The sequence below is a fragment of the Melopsittacus undulatus genome, chromosome 4, assembly GCF_012275295.1.
Source record: "Melopsittacus undulatus isolate bMelUnd1 chromosome 4, bMelUnd1.mat.Z, whole genome shotgun sequence".
Lineage (NCBI taxonomy): Eukaryota > Metazoa > Chordata > Aves > Psittaciformes > Psittaculidae > Melopsittacus > Melopsittacus undulatus.
Window position 1 is genome coordinate 24,848,285 of NC_047530.1, and position 19,642 is coordinate 24,867,926.

At 41.1% G+C, this 19,642-nt stretch overlaps 1 protein-coding gene across 9 annotated transcripts in view; it reads right to left on the reverse strand.

The window, feature by feature from the left end:
• The window catches only part of EML1 (EMAP like 1), a 133,904-nt gene that overhangs the window by 85,272 nt on the left and 28,990 nt on the right, over positions 1 to 19,642 (reverse strand). For 3 of the 9 annotated variants that reach the window (XM_031049406.2, XM_031049405.2, XM_031049403.2), the window contains exon 1: positions 799 to 986. The exons of 1 other annotated variant lie outside the window; for it this stretch is intronic. In XM_031049406.2, the coding sequence (XP_030905266.1) occupies positions 799 to 865 (67 nt within the window). In that variant the 5' untranslated portion in view covers positions 866 to 986. Of the gene's footprint in view, positions 1 to 798; positions 997 to 3,282; positions 3,299 to 19,642 lie in introns of those variants that run through there. 5 more of the 9 variants (XM_034062234.1, XM_031049399.2, XM_031049400.2 and 2 more) reach the window with 5 other exon arrangements.

The following is a 19,642-nucleotide window of genomic DNA, read 5'->3' on the forward strand; positions in this document are numbered from 1 at the left end:
TCTCCAAATACCTCCTCTGAGGAGAGTTCCTCACCTCCTTCTTCCTTTTTTACGACCCGTCACTGCAGCCCAGCAGCTCCCTGTCACACTGCCACCCAGGTGATGCCAGCACCCCAGTAACCCCTTCCTTAAGAAATAACAGAAAGCTAGATCAACAACTGCAGGCTAACTACCGTAACTCCACGCAGGAATCCGACACCTAAGAACTGTCATTGGCTGGTGTGGACAGCCGCTGGATGAGCTCCCCAGGGAGCGAGAGGAACGGAGCGGGGCCGTGCGGGGGGCGGAAGGACAGTGCGCGGCTCAGGGTCACATACGTGCGCCCACAGCTCGGTCGCATACATACTTATGTGTATATGTACCTGTATGTATGTATGTTCATTGGCATACGCGCAGCAGAGATACGCAGCGGTGGGTAGCCTGGGCTACCAGACCTGCCTTGGAGGCAGATGCACACACACACCTATAGGGTATACTGACGCACACGTATTATACATATTCCCATGAAGGAGGTGCAGAAGTTCCTCACAGGGGCACCCCGGCGCCGAGGCTGGCAGGTTTCCAGCTGTATAATGGGGAAGGCTGAGGGGGGTGAAGTTTCCTCCCTCTTCCTCCTCCTTTCCCAGAGTTACGCGGCGGAGCCAGGCGGCCCTGGGCGGCGGAGACGCCGCCGGCAGCCTCCGGCAGGCCCGCTCCCGGCGCTGCCTTCCCCGCGCCGGCCTCCGTCTCCGCCCCGCCGGGGCTCCGGGACCCCGCAGCTCTCCGCGGGCGGCAGCGACAGGCTGCCCCCGCCCTTACCGTTGCAGAACTGGAGCAGCGAGGAGGTGTCGTAGAGGCTGCTGTAGCTGGAGAATCCGTCCTCCATCCTGCCGCTGCGCTCCCGGCCTCCCCTCAGCGGTCCCGGCTGCCGCCCGCTGCCGCCCGCTGCCTCTTCGCCCACACGCTGCGGAGCGGAGGCGGCTGGGGCCGCGGCGGCCTGCTGCCTGCCTCACTCAGTTGCCATGGCAACCCATTCACTCCGCCGTGGATGGGGCGGCGGCTGCTCCGCCGCCGAGGCGAGGGGGGAGACCCGCGGGGCGGGGCGAGGCGAGGCGCCGTCACGGCCAGGCGGGCGAGGGGCGGTGAGGCGCTGCCCTCACCGGCTGCGGGGCCGTTAGTCTGCTCGTCCTGCGGCTGCCCGGCTGGCGGCGCGGCCTCCGCCACAGGCTCCCGGCAGGAGGGGAGATCGGGGTGGCGGAGCGCTGCCGGAGCAGGGCCGGCGGGATCTCGCGTGAAGGGAGCCGCTGGGCGGGTGATGGGAGGGCGCGGCGGTGAGGCCCGGGGCACCGCTGGCTCCAGAGGGAGGACGAGCTTTCTGCCGGCGTAGCCATTTCCCCCCAGCGGCCCCTGCCCCTGCGAAACCCGGCCCCCGGCTGAAAGAGGGGCGAGCCGCGGTTCCCTGTGCTGCGGCGAGGTGCCCTGACCGCGGTACCCAGCCCATCGGAGCGTTCTGAGCACAGACACCGCCGTTCCTCCGGCGGGCAACACCCGCCGGGTGGCCTGGGGGGTTGAGGCACAAGTACTGCCCCGCCAAGAGACAGATCGGAATGAGGTTGGATTGGGGGCAGAAGTTGAGCAGTAACGTTGGGGCAGCCTGTGGGCTGCAGAGCACAGTGCACGGCCTCAGTATCCCTCCCGCCTGCCGCAGCAACGCTGCTCATCGCGGGTTTGGCTGAAGCTCCTGTCGCTTCTTCCACTGAAGCAACAGACTGCCTGTAACTGCACTTCGTGTCCTCCTTCACTCATTGCAGTGGCGAGTCAGCTGGCTACAGGATAGAGCTGTCAGGATAATACTGTGATTGATACCCTCTTGCAATCGTAGAGATATGTACTGTAATTTGCTATGGCGTTTTATACAGGTTTAGCTGCTTAATGTGAAGTATATTATACAGTTTTCCAGTATGGGATACTAAAATAATTTCAACTGGTTTTAATACTTTTGTCTATGTATAATATTTATTCATGGTGAGATGGGAATAGTGGCACAGAACTGGTGACTAGTAATATTGCAAAAGTATTTTGTGGGCTTCAGTTTCTGTGCTAGGGATGTTGAAGTGTCCAGAGACAAAGGCATTTTATTTCAAGCTTCTCCAAGGACACAAGAGAAATAATGCATTGCATATCCATAGCACCTCTCATCTTGAAAAATGCCAAAGCACTTAACAAAGCATTTCTTCTGGTCTCATTTTTGTAGAGCACTTCCATCATATGGGTCCCCTTACAGGCATTGGACTGGTATATATGAGTCTTTTCATGAACCACTAAGCCATGGTAGTGCTAACACAAAAAAATATGCTGTAAAATTAGGCAGAGATATCAGTTCCATATTAAAGTGAAGTGAAAAATGCTCCCTTCTGAATTGCCAGTGCCAATACTGGTGGAGTTGAAGTAATCTCCAACACAAGTACTTACACAGCCCGACAGTGCTTAACTTATCTGAGAAAAACAACTGCATTTTATAGCTATGGGCTATAAAATAACAGAAATTTGTGGTAGTTTAGTTATGTAAAAAACGCAAAGAAGCATGGAAGAGAAAATTACTTCAAAAATGCTAAAGACAATAGATTTTCTGAATGTTTTAAATGAGCTGTGATTCTTCCTCATCTTTAAAATCAACACAGAGCCCTTAGGTTTTCTCATGACCTTTTCATTCATAAGCCATCAAACTTTTCACAGATGCCATATTGTTCTAAAAACTTGTACACACATCAACACATATATGCATGCTATTTTGGGCATACAAGTTACAATAATAGGAAAATGAAGGTGATTTTTAATACAAAGTTTAATTAAGCATTTCCTTAATTTTAAAACATTATTGCCACCCACAGTTAGGTTATTCTTTTTGAAGCTGAAAAGTGTTCAAATATGCTAATTTGCAACAGCTAGAAACATTTTCAGCACAAGTAATGTGCTTGCAGTAAGATGTGAGTGTTGGCTTAACCTAAGCTTCCTTCAGATGTGCAAGTTTAGGCAAATCCGCGAAATCCTTGCTATCTGAAAGCATTATGTCTATAGTAAAAAATGTGTTCTCAGTGACAGTGCTACAAAGACAAAAGAAGTAAACACCCAATAACATTTACAATATCTGCCAAAGCAGAAGAAAGGACAAAAAGGGGCAACATAGCACTGCTTTGCTAAGGAGAAATGAAGTCACTTAGAAACTCAAATCTAAATATGACCTGAATGTGGCATCATTAAAGGAAAATACAACATTGAAAACCTTAATGATAGATTACTCACCAAAATCAGTTGCAAAGGTGTTGGTGGAGCCTATCAATCAGCTCACCGTACTTCAAATCAGCTCAGTGATGTGACAGAAAGTGATCTCAGCTCCAGTCTGAGATCATATCATGCTGCTATGATGCCATTATATTCTGAGGGCAAGTGTTAGAAAAGGAAAACAGTTTCATAATTTAATTGCAATGATTTTGAGACCTGTTTCAATCTTACTACACTAAACTGCACCACAAGGCACAAAATGAAAAAGAAACTCTGCCTTGTTGTGGGAACCATGGGGCACCAGATTGGAAGCATGCACTAATGTGTCTGGGAACTCTGATGGTGTGGTGAAGCAATGAAAACACTTTATTGTCCATTTTTCAGTAAAACATAGCTTTAATCATTTGTACAGATCAAAGCTGGTGCATCGGAAAATGGGAGATCATGTAGATGGGAATGTGGCACCCTGAGCAGTATAGGGGGACTGATGTATCCAGAGGAGGATTGCTACTGTACATTTGTGCACACTTAGTGTTGGCAGCATCATAAACTCTATGGTGTTACATTTGTGAAAGCTGTATTTTGTAACAATTTAAATTTCGATGTACTGAGAAGTGTAATATAAATTACTATTTGCTAAGTGAGAACAAAAGAGCTTTTACTCATCCCTAGCTGAATTTTCAGGAGCTAATTCTCCAATTTTAGGGTAAAGAAGCTTGTTTTCACCCCCTGTTAATTGGCTATAGTAAAATAATTTTGATGTTTTATGTATTCCTGTTCCTTTTTTTAATTCTATTTCTTTTGCATTACTAATACATACAGAAAGTACCCTATAACAGGTTCATATCAGAAGTTTGGTAGTTTATAACTCTCAACAGTATAGCTAACAATACTCTTAAGTCAGGAGCATGCTGTCTCAGTCACCATATCAATATGAAACAAATTGGAGTTACAGTATCCTCTTAAATTCTACTAGAATAGCGAACACTGATTAGGTAAATCTTATCCCTGTACTGTTTGCATTTAGCTGTAATGCTGAGAGAAAAAGCCCAATACAAACATGTTTTGCCTGGCTGGTAGAGGAGATCTTTTGAAGAGAGATTTTTCCTTCTGGATCATTTCTGTGTCTCTGTTATTTGACAGCATCAGGGTGTTATCACTGTGTGGTGATAGCTTGGACAGTGCCCTTCATACCTGACACCTGGGTCTGTGCTGCACACCAGTGCCTTCAGTGAGCTTCTTCAGGGAGTGGGGATGATGGCACTTTGTAGGGGAAGGGCATTGGGATCTGGCTGTCAGTGGAAAAGCCTGTTGTGCAAAGCTGTTAATGGCATCAAATGCAGTGGGCCCTTCTCAGAGTTTACAGGTGGTGAGGGCTTGGTTCACCAGAGAGGCTGGAAGGTTCCTTCAGGTCAGTGCAACACGTCTGCTGAACAGATTGGGAAAGCTGGGATGCTGCACACACGACCCATATTTTGTAACTAGAGAAATCATTGGGCAGAGCATCTAGCAGCATCAGCAAATGTGCCAGTTTTGCTAAAATTTATCAGTCGATAATTATAGCATTTATTTTACTATGACTAACTTTTGAAGAGCCCCTCAAGCTCTTTAGCAATCATTTGATAGGTCACATTTACTGCAGCATGATCAAAGGGAGCTGAGCTCAGTTCTGTAGCTCACTGTGTTTCCACTGAAGACATAAGAGTGCATTTCACCATCTACAGTCTTACTTAATGCAGCAGTCAGTCAGTCTCTGCCTGAGCCTGGAAGGTTTTAAATTGCGTGTTTGTTCAAGTTTTGCTTTTCCTCTGTGAGTCAGAGGTTTCATCCACAAGGGAACAGAAGCACTGCAACACTTGATGCCTGGCCCCAGACTGCAATCCAAAACATGAGGTACCATGCATGTGCTTCTCCTAAATTATCTATCACTCAGTCAAGGCAAAAGAAATGGGCACATCTTCCAGCTGTTCATCATCAGCACTGGGAGTTAGGTGGTCTGAAAGCTGGTGTCAGAGAAAAGACCTTGTTTCACAGGCGCAGTGCTTTGCCTCAGTGTTGGAGGACATGGTGCTTGGGAAGGAGCCAGGGGGCCTGTACTAGGCAGCGGCAGTACCAGCAGCAGGCTACACACCACAGCAGCCCCAGTAAGAAAGAAAGAGTGCCTGGGGTTTAGGCATGTGCAGGATGAGATCAGAATTTAGCAGAGATGGAGTCTGTGGTTAACTTTTGGATTTAGCTGCCTAAAGTCTGCTGAAATCCTGATTTAGACAGTTTTTGTTGGGTTGGATTGTTTTGGGGTTTTTCAGTTTGTCCTTTCTCTTCAGTGAGCAGCAGTAGAGATTGTTTGATTTTTTTCAAGATAATTTCATGCAGTGAATAAATTGTCTTTGTTCTTCAGAAGTGGCTTTTCCTCACCACTAGGCTATCTCCAAGTATTAGAGTGGGGTTCTCTGTCAGGGTCCTATCATAGGCTCAAATAAGGATTTCCTCTCCTACTGTGGTGTAGAAAAGGAAGAAGTGCCTTGCCGCCCAATCTCCTTTGTGAAAACACTTCAACCACTGGAATAATTGTTCATTCTAAATAGTAGGACTCCAGCTTTCAGCCACAGCAGGGGTCTTCATGAATGTCACTACAAAGCATGCTTCATGCTTGTGGGAAATATGGGGTATAAGGGGAGGATCACCATTATTCCAGCACAGTCTGAGCACATTAAAAATACAGTATAACAAATGTGGGATGAAACCATCAAAGGTATGCATGTTTTACAGTCCAAACGAAAATATGTTGCAATATGTCTGTATACATCATGTTGTTTCAAATGACATATATTGGAATTGTGGATTTTTCCTATAATTAATAAGAAAATTCTGATTCATATTGCCCAGGAGAAAAAAAAAAATATTGCTTTGCAGATTGATTAATTTGTAAACACAAAGGGAAAGCTTTGAAGATGAAAAGCATAATGCTTTGCACATCTATGACTCTCATTCAAAGATGGGAGGCTGCTCAGGAAACAGTGGTGCCTTCAGACTTGCAACACCTTATTGAACTAAATGTTGTCTTTATTTTGCTTGTTTGGAAAACGGGAGGGAAAACATGACACAGCCAAAGTCACACCGGGAAGTCAGTGGCAGAATCAAACCAGATCAACTCCAATTGAGTGCACTAAGCATTAGACTACCCTGCCTGCAAACACTGAAGGTATTATTTGTATGGTTTATTATGAAGTGCTTTCAAGCATAGTGCCTACAATAGAAAAACCTTTATTTTTGTAAGGTCCCCTAACAAGTTGGGTTCAATGCACCTCAGTGTATGTAAAGGCCAACTGCAGACTTGTTACATCCACAGATATTGATACTAAACTGATGAGAAGCAAAAACTCATTACAGACACATAGGAATGCAACTTCTTTTCCACATTCTGTGCAATCTGTGCTGATGGGAGCAGCATTTCAGATATATTAATACTCTGAGAGACTGATGTGAAGAGGCACAATGATGGATGGCATTATGGGAAGAAATGATACATCCACTATTCAACATTACTCCTTGAAATCTTTCAATTGTAGCTCAGCTCCGCAACCCTATTTTTGGTGGCTTCAGCGCTCAATAGAGGCTGAAAGCTTCCAATAGCAAGCTGAGATCTGTGTGCTCTGGGACATGAAGCCTACCTCCTGTGAGAGTGGCTTCTCTGGTTTCAGGTACACCAGGTTCACCAGTTCACTATCCAGGGCACAGGAGGGTCATCCTTAACAGGTCTGTCTCACTCTGCACAGGGAATTCCTTCCCAGCAGAAGCACCTTTCATGCACCCACTGAAACCCTGGGGAGTCCCAGGCATGTAGGCATTGAGAAATGTTTTCAGCAAGTACAAGAAGAAAAGATGCTTTTGTGTGGCTAGCACCACATCAGCCCTCCTGCACATGGCTGAGATCACTGCTTTTATTTCAGTTTTTATGTTATGAATATACAGATGTTACTGTGACATGAAATATTGCAGAAGTCTATTTTGTGCATATATTCAAGTCGTATTTTTTTACAATGTAACATTGTTTATACAAAGCCACAGCAATATAAATCTGTACCTTCTGAATTATATTGCAGGAGAATAAAACTAGAGAAAACTATAAGGTAGATATTCTTTTTTTTTAATGGTACTTAAATAACAACATAGCAAATTGTTCATGCAAGATGTATGCACAAATCACCCCTTTTCACAAAGCAGTACTAAAATAGTCATTCTATTAAATTTTTAGAATTAACACTTTGATTTGGCTGTAATAATTTGCAAGAATATGTAAAACCAAGAGACAGAAAACTGGATGTATGTCCAAAGGATGTATGCCAGCTATACTGTGAGAGAGAGGTCTCTCCTCTGCAGATACCCACAGTACCTGTGAACAGAGGGAGGTATCTCAGCACTTCTTTTATGTTCTCTGGTCAGTAGAATGGTAGTTTAAACTTGTGCCTTATCAGAACTCATATTCATAATTTCCTACTTTCCCATGCCACTTTTTCACTGTTTTCAGGATCCAGCAAAACTAAGGGCATCTCACAGGAACTGATACATACAAGGAAAATTTACTGTCAGCCGGGTAAATAATACAGCACACATAAAAATATATGTGCAAGGTGAAGCACCACATCCGTTCAATATATTAATGTTAGAAAGGGCTAGCCAATCTCATGTCACTTTCTACATTTGGAATAAAAGCTAAAATTGCTATTTTATGTTACTGGAAATTTGCCCAGATATGGAAAATGAGCTATGGCAAGTGTCTTCTGAGAGGCAGTTGGAAAAAAATACTGCATTTCTTTTAGTGATTTCATGTTACACTTGCTTTTAGTTGGGGGTTTATTGGGAAGGCTAATTTGTGCTACTAAACAAGTTGTAGAAAATATCTGCAGAGACTTTACCTGCAATCTGAACCCCTGTCATCACATATGCCCATTTACTGCCTCTACTAACCTGGCTTCATGTTTTGCTTATCCACCTCTGGTATCTTTCATCAAATATAATATTAATTATGTCAAAAGAGGTATGGGAAGAAAGAAGAGAATGTTCCATTTGTACAGTGTGGCTTATTTCTTCAGGGGACAATAGAAACTCCAGTAATTCAAATTCACTGAATTTCCATCAGCTTTTCCTGAGTGGGTGGAGGAGCAAGAAGGTGGAAGGCAGGGTGACCTGAAAGGGATAAGCAGGAAATTCAGCCCGCTACACTCACAGATTTCTTTGATATCTGCTGAAGCCCAAGACCACCTACATTGAGACCTTCATCCCTCCACTACTTTTGCTGCCTCAACCCATTTCTGCTTTCCCAGTACAAGATCCCAAGACACAACCTGGGGATGGAAGAAAACAGTTAAATCATTGGCTAATGTAAACTTCGGCTGGCTCAAGGAAAAACCAATAGACAGCAATCCTTTCCTACAGTTTTTAGCCTTAAATTACCCTCATTTCCAGCATGGACTATAGCTTTTATTCTTGTGGGTTACTATAGCTTTGTTTTGAATTAAACTTTTTTATTTACTTTGGAACAGAATTTGGCTTGGAAGAAAATTGTTTGTTCTGGTCTGTGGAATCATCCAAGGCCCACAGTGTGATCAAAGCAATTTTGTGTTACACGTGTTCTTTCAAAGTAATTTCCTTCTGTAGGTTCATAGCAAGTGTATCCAGAAATTTAGATAAATTCTACTTTTCATTTTGTTTTGACTTAAAAAATGAAATACATCAAAGTAAGTGGTTGAAGCAAAGAAGCCTTTACTGAATTGCCCAAGCGCAATAGACATCAGAATGTAACTTGCAAGATCAGATCCATATAGAAATAAAATATTTATCTTTTGGAAAAAGAATGCTCTTTGCTCTTACAACACCTCTGCCAGCCAGTGCAAGGTGTAGGATTACTAATCCTCCTCAGGGGAAACCATGCATGGTATTCTTCTCTTTGGTGGTGGCATTCAATAGTCCTGGACAGAGGAAAAAGTAATAGGAACAATAATGACAGCCTCTGAATGAAGCCCTGAGAAATAGCCCAGGCCCTGCCACCCGGCTGCCTTCATCCAAGCATGAAGAGCAACTGTGCATTTGTTTCAGATACCAAGTTACCTAATATTAAAAACACTTCCTTTAATTCTTAAGTATTTCACCACCTGACATTTCTGTCTCAAGCTTTCAAAGAAACAAGAGAAAACAAGAACTACAGATAAGGGAAAGGATTTTGTCATTACTGCAGTCATAATTCAAAGAAAAAGGGCACAAAGATAAGTTCTTTTCAGCTTTTTGATGCCTGATGACCCCTCCTTGTTCCACCACTTTTTGTTAGAATAAATGCTGGAATAAAGAACAGAATGAATCTCAAAAGAAAAATGTGTATTGTGTGCCATAAATTATACAAGCAGATGCAGCCATGAACAAAAGGATTAAGGACATAAGATGCCTGCAGTGTGCTCTGGCTCATGAAGGGCTGGAGGATGCCAAGGGACACTGTGTGACCACTGTGCAATCCAAGCTAGGATCTTGTTCGAAACATCAGCCTTCAGCCTTGTCATGCAGGGACTTGCTACCTTTCCCTTCTCACTATTCCTCTTAAACAGCTCTTTAACATATCAGTAGCAGTTTAGTTAATGTTTTTGCCATAACCAGCTTGTGGTATATTTTTCAGATGCCCATGAAATCTTGAAATAAAGACTTTTGCATGTTTTCCCCAAAACATCCGTTAGACAAATACTCTCACATAAAGGTGAATGAGTTCCTCTAGACTAAGGGATGGGTAGAATAGGCCAAGGGCCAAGTCTTCATCTGCTGTAACCTTGCAGAGCACTGCCAGCTGCAGCTGGAGTCTTGATTTCATTAATTTTTATTTGCTAGAAAAAGTGTTATATAGCTTTATGGTGCTATATACAGAAATAATTACAAATAACCTAGCTAGCTGCTTAATGCTCATCAGAAGACTTCATTCAATGAAACAGTTTTTTGGCAAAGTCAGAACTCTTCATACAGATTTTTCAGATTTACACATCTGTAATGTCTCCCCATTTCTTCCTGACATTTTTTTATTGCAAGACATCAGCAGTTAATTTCTTATCCAGCAATCATTCAGGAGGGAAAAAAAACTTAACAATATTGAAGCAATTTAGTGTCATATGACCAATTAAGAAAAAAAATGCATTTCAACCAAGTTGATGGCATTCATTTCATATCAGCAAGATGTTTTAAAGAAAACCTCTATAAGACTGTGTAAAAGGACATTTTGCCAGCTTCACTATTTTAAATGTCATTTGGTGACCATCCAAGAATAAATAATACTTTATGATGGAAAATAATACATATGACTCATGATTTTCAGCTGTTACACATGTGAACTTGTGGAAAATGATACAATTAGAGACCAGAAGCAGAGCAAAATAGCTGTTTACTTTTAGCAATGCGGAGCAGATCAGAACTGCTGGAGGACTGCAGAAAAAATGCCCTTTTCTCTCTTTCTCATGCCCTCCATGGGCTATGTCCTGCTTAGAGTTGCTTCATGGTCAAGCAATAGAATTAGGGGAAAGTTTTGATAGGAGTTAGTATTTTGTACTTTTCCATTTGTCTGATGAAGAGTGATTGCTCTGTCATTCATTCACCATTTCCTTTCATGTGAAAGTAGGAAATATGGCATATGAAGACTGAAACCAAGGGGGTTTCCATCCCTGCATGTTTTCCTTTTGAGCACAGAAATTTAAGTTATCCCAGAGTAGAGGAAGGAGAGGAAATGTAGTAATAAAGTCATTGGCTTCATCACAACCCCCTTTCTGACCCTACCAGAAAAAAAGTATATGGAAAAGGATTAAGCTATTCAGGATAAGTATAGATGAATGGCAAAAGTATGTTGAGGTAAAATCAGAAAGGCAAGAACAAAATAAGATAGAAACAGGGGCAATAAGTTTACAAGATGTCATTCTACAAATGCATATGAAGAAGACCAGGAGAGTGCTGGTCCACTAGTTCAAGGGTGCAAGACAGCTATCGACAGATGACGCAGTGGATGTACAAGTAGTTAGTGACTTTTTTTTTGTATCTGTCTCCATTAAAACTCCATTAAATTTAAAAATTGTATTTCAACAAACATGTTAAGCCAGTGGTGTTGATGAAATGTGTAGTTACATCCTCCCTGCTCCACCCTATTCCTACCTCCTTGCTGCCTGCCTTCATCCCATTTCCACGGCAATTTGGAAGGGTGCACTCTGGTCTGGATGGAGGAATTGATCCAGCTGAAAATTAACCTAGTAAATAAGGTGATAGTTACTAGGATCAATTAGTTCTGCAGTTTGATTCATCTCATGGCTGCATGGTATTCAGATTTAGGGCAGACTGGTCCCAGGGTGAGTGGTTACTGTCTCTGAGGGGTTCGATGCATAAGGTGCCAGTCTTTAAAATGGGGGGGGGGGGAGGGGGGAAGGATCTAGGAGATTATTGATCAGTCTGGTTAAATTTAATTCCTGCCCCAAAATTTAGGATGTTTTAAACAACTTCTGAATTCCTAGAAGATAAAGAGCAAGTGGGTAGCATTCAGCTTCAGTTGTAAGAACAAAGTCTGTCAAACCAGTCTAGTTCTTTCTGTGACTGTATTGTGCTGCAGACAGGGGAAAGGCAGCTGGTGTCATATAGCTCAACTTCAGTAAGGCTTTTTGAAAAGTTATGACACTCTCATAAACAAGTAAGGAAATGCAGCCTTGCTGACCCTACTATACCTGTTCTAACAGATGTAAGACTGCTCAGGTAATTATACGAAAAAGTGACACAGAATGGAAGGATGTATGAAATATGATTCTGCACAGTTTTGTCCTTTCTCCCATAATAGTCCACATTTTCATTAGTGATTGAAAAGAGGAACAGGAGACATACTTAGCAAATGTGCAGGTCACAGCCTGGGAGCTCTGCAAGTATGCTAGTCAAAAGGCAGATTAAAATTCCAAAAAAGATCTTGGCAGCTTGAAGGAACTATGTATAAAAGCAAAGTAAAATGTACCAAGGACCAGTACAAGGGATCAAGGGACTACATTTAGACATGAATTATCTGTTGAAAAGTGGGTAATAACTAGCTAGGAAATAGCTTGGCCAAAGAGAGACCACAAACCAAACACTGAATCAGCTGTTATACAGAGTGGAAAAGGCAAGCATCGTAATGCAATACATGAATAATTTTGAAAACGTATGAAGAAATCCTTCCACCCTGTTGAGCATTGGTAACACCTCAGTTGGAGCATTAAATCCATCTTAAATTGCATCAAGAAAAAATCTCATCCAGATTAGACATTAGAATAAAAAGTCTTTCCAACTGTAAGGGCAGTAAGGTACAGGTATAACTTGCCTGGGAAGTTACAGAGCATCCATGGAACATCTCTAAGATCATTTTAGACAGATTTATGTCCTGTTTGATGTCATATGGATGGTCTTGTCTTGGTTCACATTGACTAGATAACTCTCAAGTTTTTTTCCAGCCTAGGTTTCCTGAGATCCTCACTGAGGACAATAACTCACCTCACTGAGTTATTGTCCAGCCCATTAAGCTTTCTGGGAAACAGTAGCTGCAGGCTCACTTACATAGGCATTTTGCTGTTCTTCTCACATGAGGCTGACAAATAACTGGCTGGAATGCTTCAAATAATTCCTGCTTTACCTACAAAATCTCTCTCAATTGCTATCAAGGTGAAGTAATAGAAATTAGGACATTTCTCTATTTTTCTGTTCCAAGGAGATCAAATCTTCCCCCCATTTAAGTCATTGGCAACATATTCCTGCTACCCCCAGAGAAGCCGATGGAGAAAACAGTTTAGTTAATATCATACCATAAAATAAAGTTGATATACCAAATAATTAAACCACTTTTTTGAACACTTGTATATGATGCTACTATTCTGGGGGCTAGTGATGGATAGGCATCCCTTTTTCTCATGGTCACTGGTGTGTGTCAGGTCAGATCAGCACAAAGTAGTCACAGTCCACTAGTGCTTGTTATAAAATGAGCTAAAGCCCCTTTTTCTCTTATGAGAAGTTACAAAGCAGAGTCAAAACTTGGCAAAAAATCTATCACAGTTACAATAAAGAAATGGCAAAATCCTGAGTAGGCATTAGGACTGAGTTGTCCTTACTGTCTGCTTCCAAAACAATATGTGGAATGTCTGAGATTTCATATTTCTACTCTGTTCCCGTTTTTTGGATCTACTCCTATAATGCTGAACAAACTGATGAAGTAAAAAGGCTATTCACACCGACTGCAGTATTTGCTTTCAGTTAAAAGTGTCTAATTGCTGTTCAGCAGGAAAACATGTACACCTGCAGAGAGGAGAGCTGTTTCTGGGCTTAATGCACTTGATCATCTGTAATCAGTACATCTGAAAATATTTTAAAGTCAGCTCAGCCTGTATGTGTCTTCCTATCACAAAGTACGGCTGGAGACAGAATCAAATGTTTGGGTGTGTTTATATTATTCCCTTATATGAGATGGAAGGCATTTATGCCCCTCTTTTGTCTGCATTCACAGACATCTACACATAAAGGCATTCTGTACAAACTGTCCTCCCTTTATCCCATAAAAGAGTAATAATGTAATATGATTTATTTCTTAGTGGCACAATCTCCTAAGCAGGCATTGAAAATTATCATTAACCTTGAAGGCTAGATTATCTGTTTTCTGGACTTGCCCTTCACAGTGCTAACAAAAGTAGTTTCTACAGGAGAAATTTGACTTTTATATTATCTAAGATACACATTTAAATTCATAGAATACATTATTTTTTTATATCTATTCCAGAACCTAAACCACAAAGTTTAAAATTGTATCTTCACACTTATGAAACTCAGGTTTGCCATTCTGCTTAGTTGTAGTAGTGTGACATTTGAGAAAGCTGTGACATTTGGACCTGTGTCCAACAGAGGGAGGTGTTTAGAAACATGGATTTGGTCCAAACTCTTTCTAAGTTTAAGTAATTCAGCAGAAGGTGGGAGGAGGAGCATACACAAATACAAGTGAGCAGTGAGTACCTTACTACTGAAATTCAATTAATTTAGCTGCTTTGTGAGAATTCAGATTTGGAGTCACTGTCTACTTACAGAGTCAGACCTACTCAGAAGATTTAGGACCAGACCAATGATGATTTGATGGCAGGATTTTTTGATCAGACAGGTGACGATATCACCTTTGTGTGGCAAAAGAACTATGATTCTCTTAAAAAGCAAAAGCACTATTTAGTTCATACCATCTGCTCGAGGTAAGACAAATTCAAGCAGAGGTCCAGTTTGGTAGGCAATTTGGGCTCAGTAGAAACCTGAAGTTACTCGGCTGTGCTTTCTTCACAGGCAGTCACTATGGCAATGGGAAAATATTGTGAGGTATAGGAATGATGGGAATATGACTCAGAGAGTACAGAAAAAGGAATGCTCAAAAACATAATTCCCAGTAGGCACAGAGTACACTTTTCAAAATACACACAAATCAAGGATGATAATCTGGTACTGCTTTGTACCCGTGGGTTTATCGAGGAACATGGTTAATAAATAAGGAGCTATAGTGCTGCATATTTTCAGCCCCACTATTATCAGGGGGAAGCAGAAGCTGGCACTGGAGGAAACAGTGTTCTGCTCTGCTCCTTCCAGTCCTGCACCTTTCCTCACAGGACTGCCATGTGGCTGGAACTGCTTTTATCTGTAAAGGACATGTTTGGACAGACTCAGTCAAGTCAGTGTGTGACTTCCTTGCCAAGTGGGAAGGCTTCTCCGTTTGCTTGCAAAGCCACAGAGGCTTGTGAGAAACCCTGGATGAAGTCTCACTGAATTGGGATTTGGCTCAAAGACAAAGGAAGTAGCCTCAGGCCAGAGCCACCCCACAGGGAGAAACCCCTACAAAACACCCCATGAACAAGAACTACCAGGCTAACCCAGACCTGTGCTCTTGCTGGATCGACACCAGATGGGCCTCAGCTTGCCACACAACAGACATTTATTAAATAGCTTGTCCTCAGGAGAATTTTCTTCCCAGTTTTGCTATTTAGTCCTAACAAGCATGAAGATCAGTATTTATAAATACATATGTGTGTATATAAAGCAAACTCATATACACCTTTTTCTGTCTTACATTCTACCTCATGCAGCTAATGATGATTGCATGGCCTGTATTAATGCTAGTCACTCTACAAATCCTTTATGCTTTTGGCCTCAGTAGCACTCTGGTGTACTTAGTCCCACAGATCGATTATGTATTATGCAAAAGCCTTTCTTTTAATCAAATTTATGTCATGCCTCTTACTTTGCTTAATGTCTCTTTATCCTTGAACTCTGAGAAGAGACAGATGAACTACTCTCTCGAGTTCATTTTTTCTCTATATAGCCCTCAAGCTTCCTCTTCATTTTACCCAAATCCTTCAATTGGTCCTGCCCTGAAAGAGGTGAGAGCTTCCTTCCTCATGGGTTTCTGGGACTTGTGGAATTTGGGGGCTGTCCCAAGCTTCCCCTCCTAACCTGCAAGCCACCGCTTTTTAGAATCATAGAACCATAGAATGCCTCGGGTTGAAGGGACCTTAAAGATCATCTAGTCATGAGAAATTCAGTGAGCTCAAGCAGTCCACTGAGCCCTTTGATCCCGCTCCCCCGAGTTTTACTGCGGGAGGTGCATGGAGCCCTGAAGCATCAACATGATTATAGTGTATTCTTTTACGTTAAAAATGCTGGTCACCAGTATTGTTGCTCAGCAACATGAAACTGTGTATCACTACTGGCTTCATTAAACATTAAAAATATTTTTCCTTGCCAACTCAAATAAATAATTGACGATGATTTCAGTGTATATTTAGCATGCCCGTTGGAATTCCGGTAAGTAGGTAAGCCAGTTTTTTATATCTAGACTTCAGAAGAAACAGCTAATACTGACTGTGAAATAAAATGCACAGCTGAAAAATACTTGCACTTACATAGCAATTTATAAATCTCTCAAAGGTGATGTATCAAATACATGTCAAAACCCTATAATTATTTCTTTACTGAACATCCTGCATTTTCTTTTTTTGCAAAGATCATTAAATCTTATTCTAAAGTTTCTTAGTAGGAAAGACTACAACTGTAGTCCTGTAACTTCTTTATTATACACACATTTGCTAATATGGGCAATTCAACACATTAAATATGCATAAATAGAGAATAACAGATTTCAACAAATATATTTTCTGGCTTGGTAATAGTTCCTGGGGTTATTAAAAGGGAATAGGTTATAAAACTCCAGCATACTTTTTGTCATCTAACTGATGGATTGCTTGTTATTCACCTTTAGCATGGGTCCCAGCTAAAATAAATTGCTGCAAACCTTATCAGCAGATTCTTTTCTATTATCTGCATGAAGTTCCAGTTTTATCTTATCAGTGGCATTACCAGAATATTTTTCTGTAAATATAGAAGCCCCTTGGTGAATAAAATCTATACTTTTATCCACGAGAGGTGCTTTTAGATGTATAAAGAGAACATGAGCTAGGGAGCTTTAGAGATCTCCAATCTAAACAAGTGCCAAAATAAACATGCGTGGAGATAGAGGGATTAATCCTGTAATCCTTAGCTAAGCAAAATTCCTGCTATCTTCAGTAAGAGTCTCACTGGGGAACAGCTGTTGAAATTGGCCTAAATGAAACAGAAATGAGAAAAGCCAAATTCTGCCTCTGGGTGTGCACGTGTGACTTCTGTATAACCTGAAGTATGACACCCTGGGCCTGGGATAATCAGCACATAAATTCCCACCAAGCTCTACAGTACCAAGACTTTACTCAGTATAAATAGCATGCACATCCTTACCCCCAAAAGGAAATGTTCCTATCCAAGCTTCACGAAGAGGCAAGAAAACAAGAGCAAACTGAAACAAACATTCAGAAATAAAATGTGCATTTTATTTACAAGTATATACCATCTTAACCAATCATAGGAGTGTTTGTCTTCACTGAACTTAAAAGTATTGCTCCCATTTTCCAGTTGGGATGGAAAACCACCATGCAAAGTTAAGTGATTTTCCACAGACCACACAGCAGGTGATTATTATCATGGGGACAAATTAATCTTGGGTGTAAATCCATAAAGATTAATGGAGCTCTAACAGGGATTAATTTGGCCCATCATCTCTAAGGATAACAAAACCAATTAGGAGAGATCATTAATCTTCTGGTTAGTACAGGACTATTTCTTAAGCAATACAGAAAGGTAATAGAACAGGAATGACCAAAGATGAACTGGCCATTCCTTGATAGAATGATTCACAGCAGGAGCCTTAAATAGTGACAGCAGCCCTGATGTGCCCTCAGGCTCCCATCCCAACTGAGATGCTCTAGGGCAAGCAGTTATTTGAGGACTGGAGAGTCAGCCCAGATTTCAATCACTGATTAATTTATGTCTAACTGCTTTGGAGTCAAATGTATTTTATTACAACACTTCAGATCTTCAAATCTTTAGAAAATATGCAGCGGTTAATGCCCAATAGAAAGTAGTACTTGAATAAGTCATAAATTTTGGAACTTCTAGTTTTGGCTTGACAAAATGTGAGCTATTCCATTAGAAATAAGTCTATAAAGAAGGAAGCATTGCAAAATCTGTATAACTGACATATGCTGAGATTTGGAAATAAATATTTCCTTATTCATTGGCTGCAACAACAACTAATTTTCCATCTTAAATACTATCTAAATACTATGTAAAATAATCTAATACTATCTAAAATACTATCCCATCAAGATATTCCTGATGCTTACAAAAGCGTCAAAACTGGCCCATAGCAAAGAATGATCTTGCTTCCTTTCACCTCAGAAATTTTGTTTTAAAGAGAAGCTTAATTAGACAGAAAGGGTTTTGTTAAATGGCCATGACTAACTATAACAAATGCATACAAAGCAGAGATGAACAGAACAACGAAAATGATGGCTCCCAGACCACGGTTGATGGAATTTATGGAAAAAGAACATCTGTGTCATTGGCAAGGTCTAGTGTGAGGACATTGAATAGGAGATAGTGAATTTGTGCCCAAAAGTTGTGTGCATTACCTAATAGGCCTGGTAAAAATGTTCCCTGGGATTTTGAAAGCAAAACTTGGCAACAGTGAGATCATTAAAGCCCTAATGCATAGAAGCCCTCATTCAAAATATAATAATATGAAGCAGGTTTTTCATTGTTAGGAGAAAAAAAAATCTAGCTGTAATAGGGATCTTCCCATCAGTAGCTCTGCCTGAATAAGAGTTTCATGGCTGAGATTTCATAATCGGTGAAATGACTTAAAACTCCTTTCATGGGGATGTTCTTGGATAAATTAAAACCTTTTTCTTCATTGTACAGAATGTAGGAGTTCAAATGAGGTGATGGACTCAGGCTGATATTACAGCTTCATTCAGGGGAAGGATGTCATGATGCTCACTTGTACTGTGGAAGAGAAGCAAGGCTTTTGTAGGGCAGACCTTTCCAGCTTCCTTCCTACCCTGGCTGACTGAGCACTTTTTAGGAATGTGATGACACACTGCCACATCCATATATGAACAACAGATGTGAAAAAGAGACATGGAATAAGCACGTAAACAGAATATCAAAGAAACCTAGATTTTGATAGGGTGACATAAATATAAAAGATGGAGTGGGGCAGAAATGTTTCTGAGTTGATGCTGACAGTATAACAGCATAAATACACTTAGGAGTCAATATTTCTAAATACTGATGCTTATAAGCCTAGAAATTGGGATGTGGAAAATTTCATCAGCTAAAAATAGTAAATAAATATACCAGGGATTGCTCCTACATGGTATCATCAATATTTCAGAAGGGCAATGAAAACAACAGGAAATGTGAAAAAGCTGTCAAATTAGCCCATAATATATAAAAAGGTAAAAGAATGTCCATCTTAGTATCTTCCTTTGACAGATGGATCTAAAGAAATATTCTGAGAAAGACTCCAACACAAGCCTATGTTTAAAGAAGACCTTTCACACTATAAAATTAAAATGTTTCTGTTTTACTGGTTTTGACAACTGTATTTGGTGATTATTAGAGAAAAAAATGATTAAAATATACTTTTTTTCATAACGTCATAATTTCTAGGCAAAAAAAAGGAAATTCTGAATGTAAACAGTTGCATTTCAGTAGACTAGCTAACTTAATACTAGTTTTCCTTTCAAAAACAGAGCAGCTTTACAATTAGTGATTAGGGAAAATGGGTAGTGACAATGCCACCATTTATCCAGCCTTTCTAATGTGCAAATATACCTGCAGCTTAGTGCTGAAAGCATAAAGATGTGTAAAACCAGACAGTATACGTAAAACTGTGCAAAAGCTGTGCAAAACATGTACAGTTCATGCATTCAGCTCTGGTATAACCAGGGTAGGAGCTGGG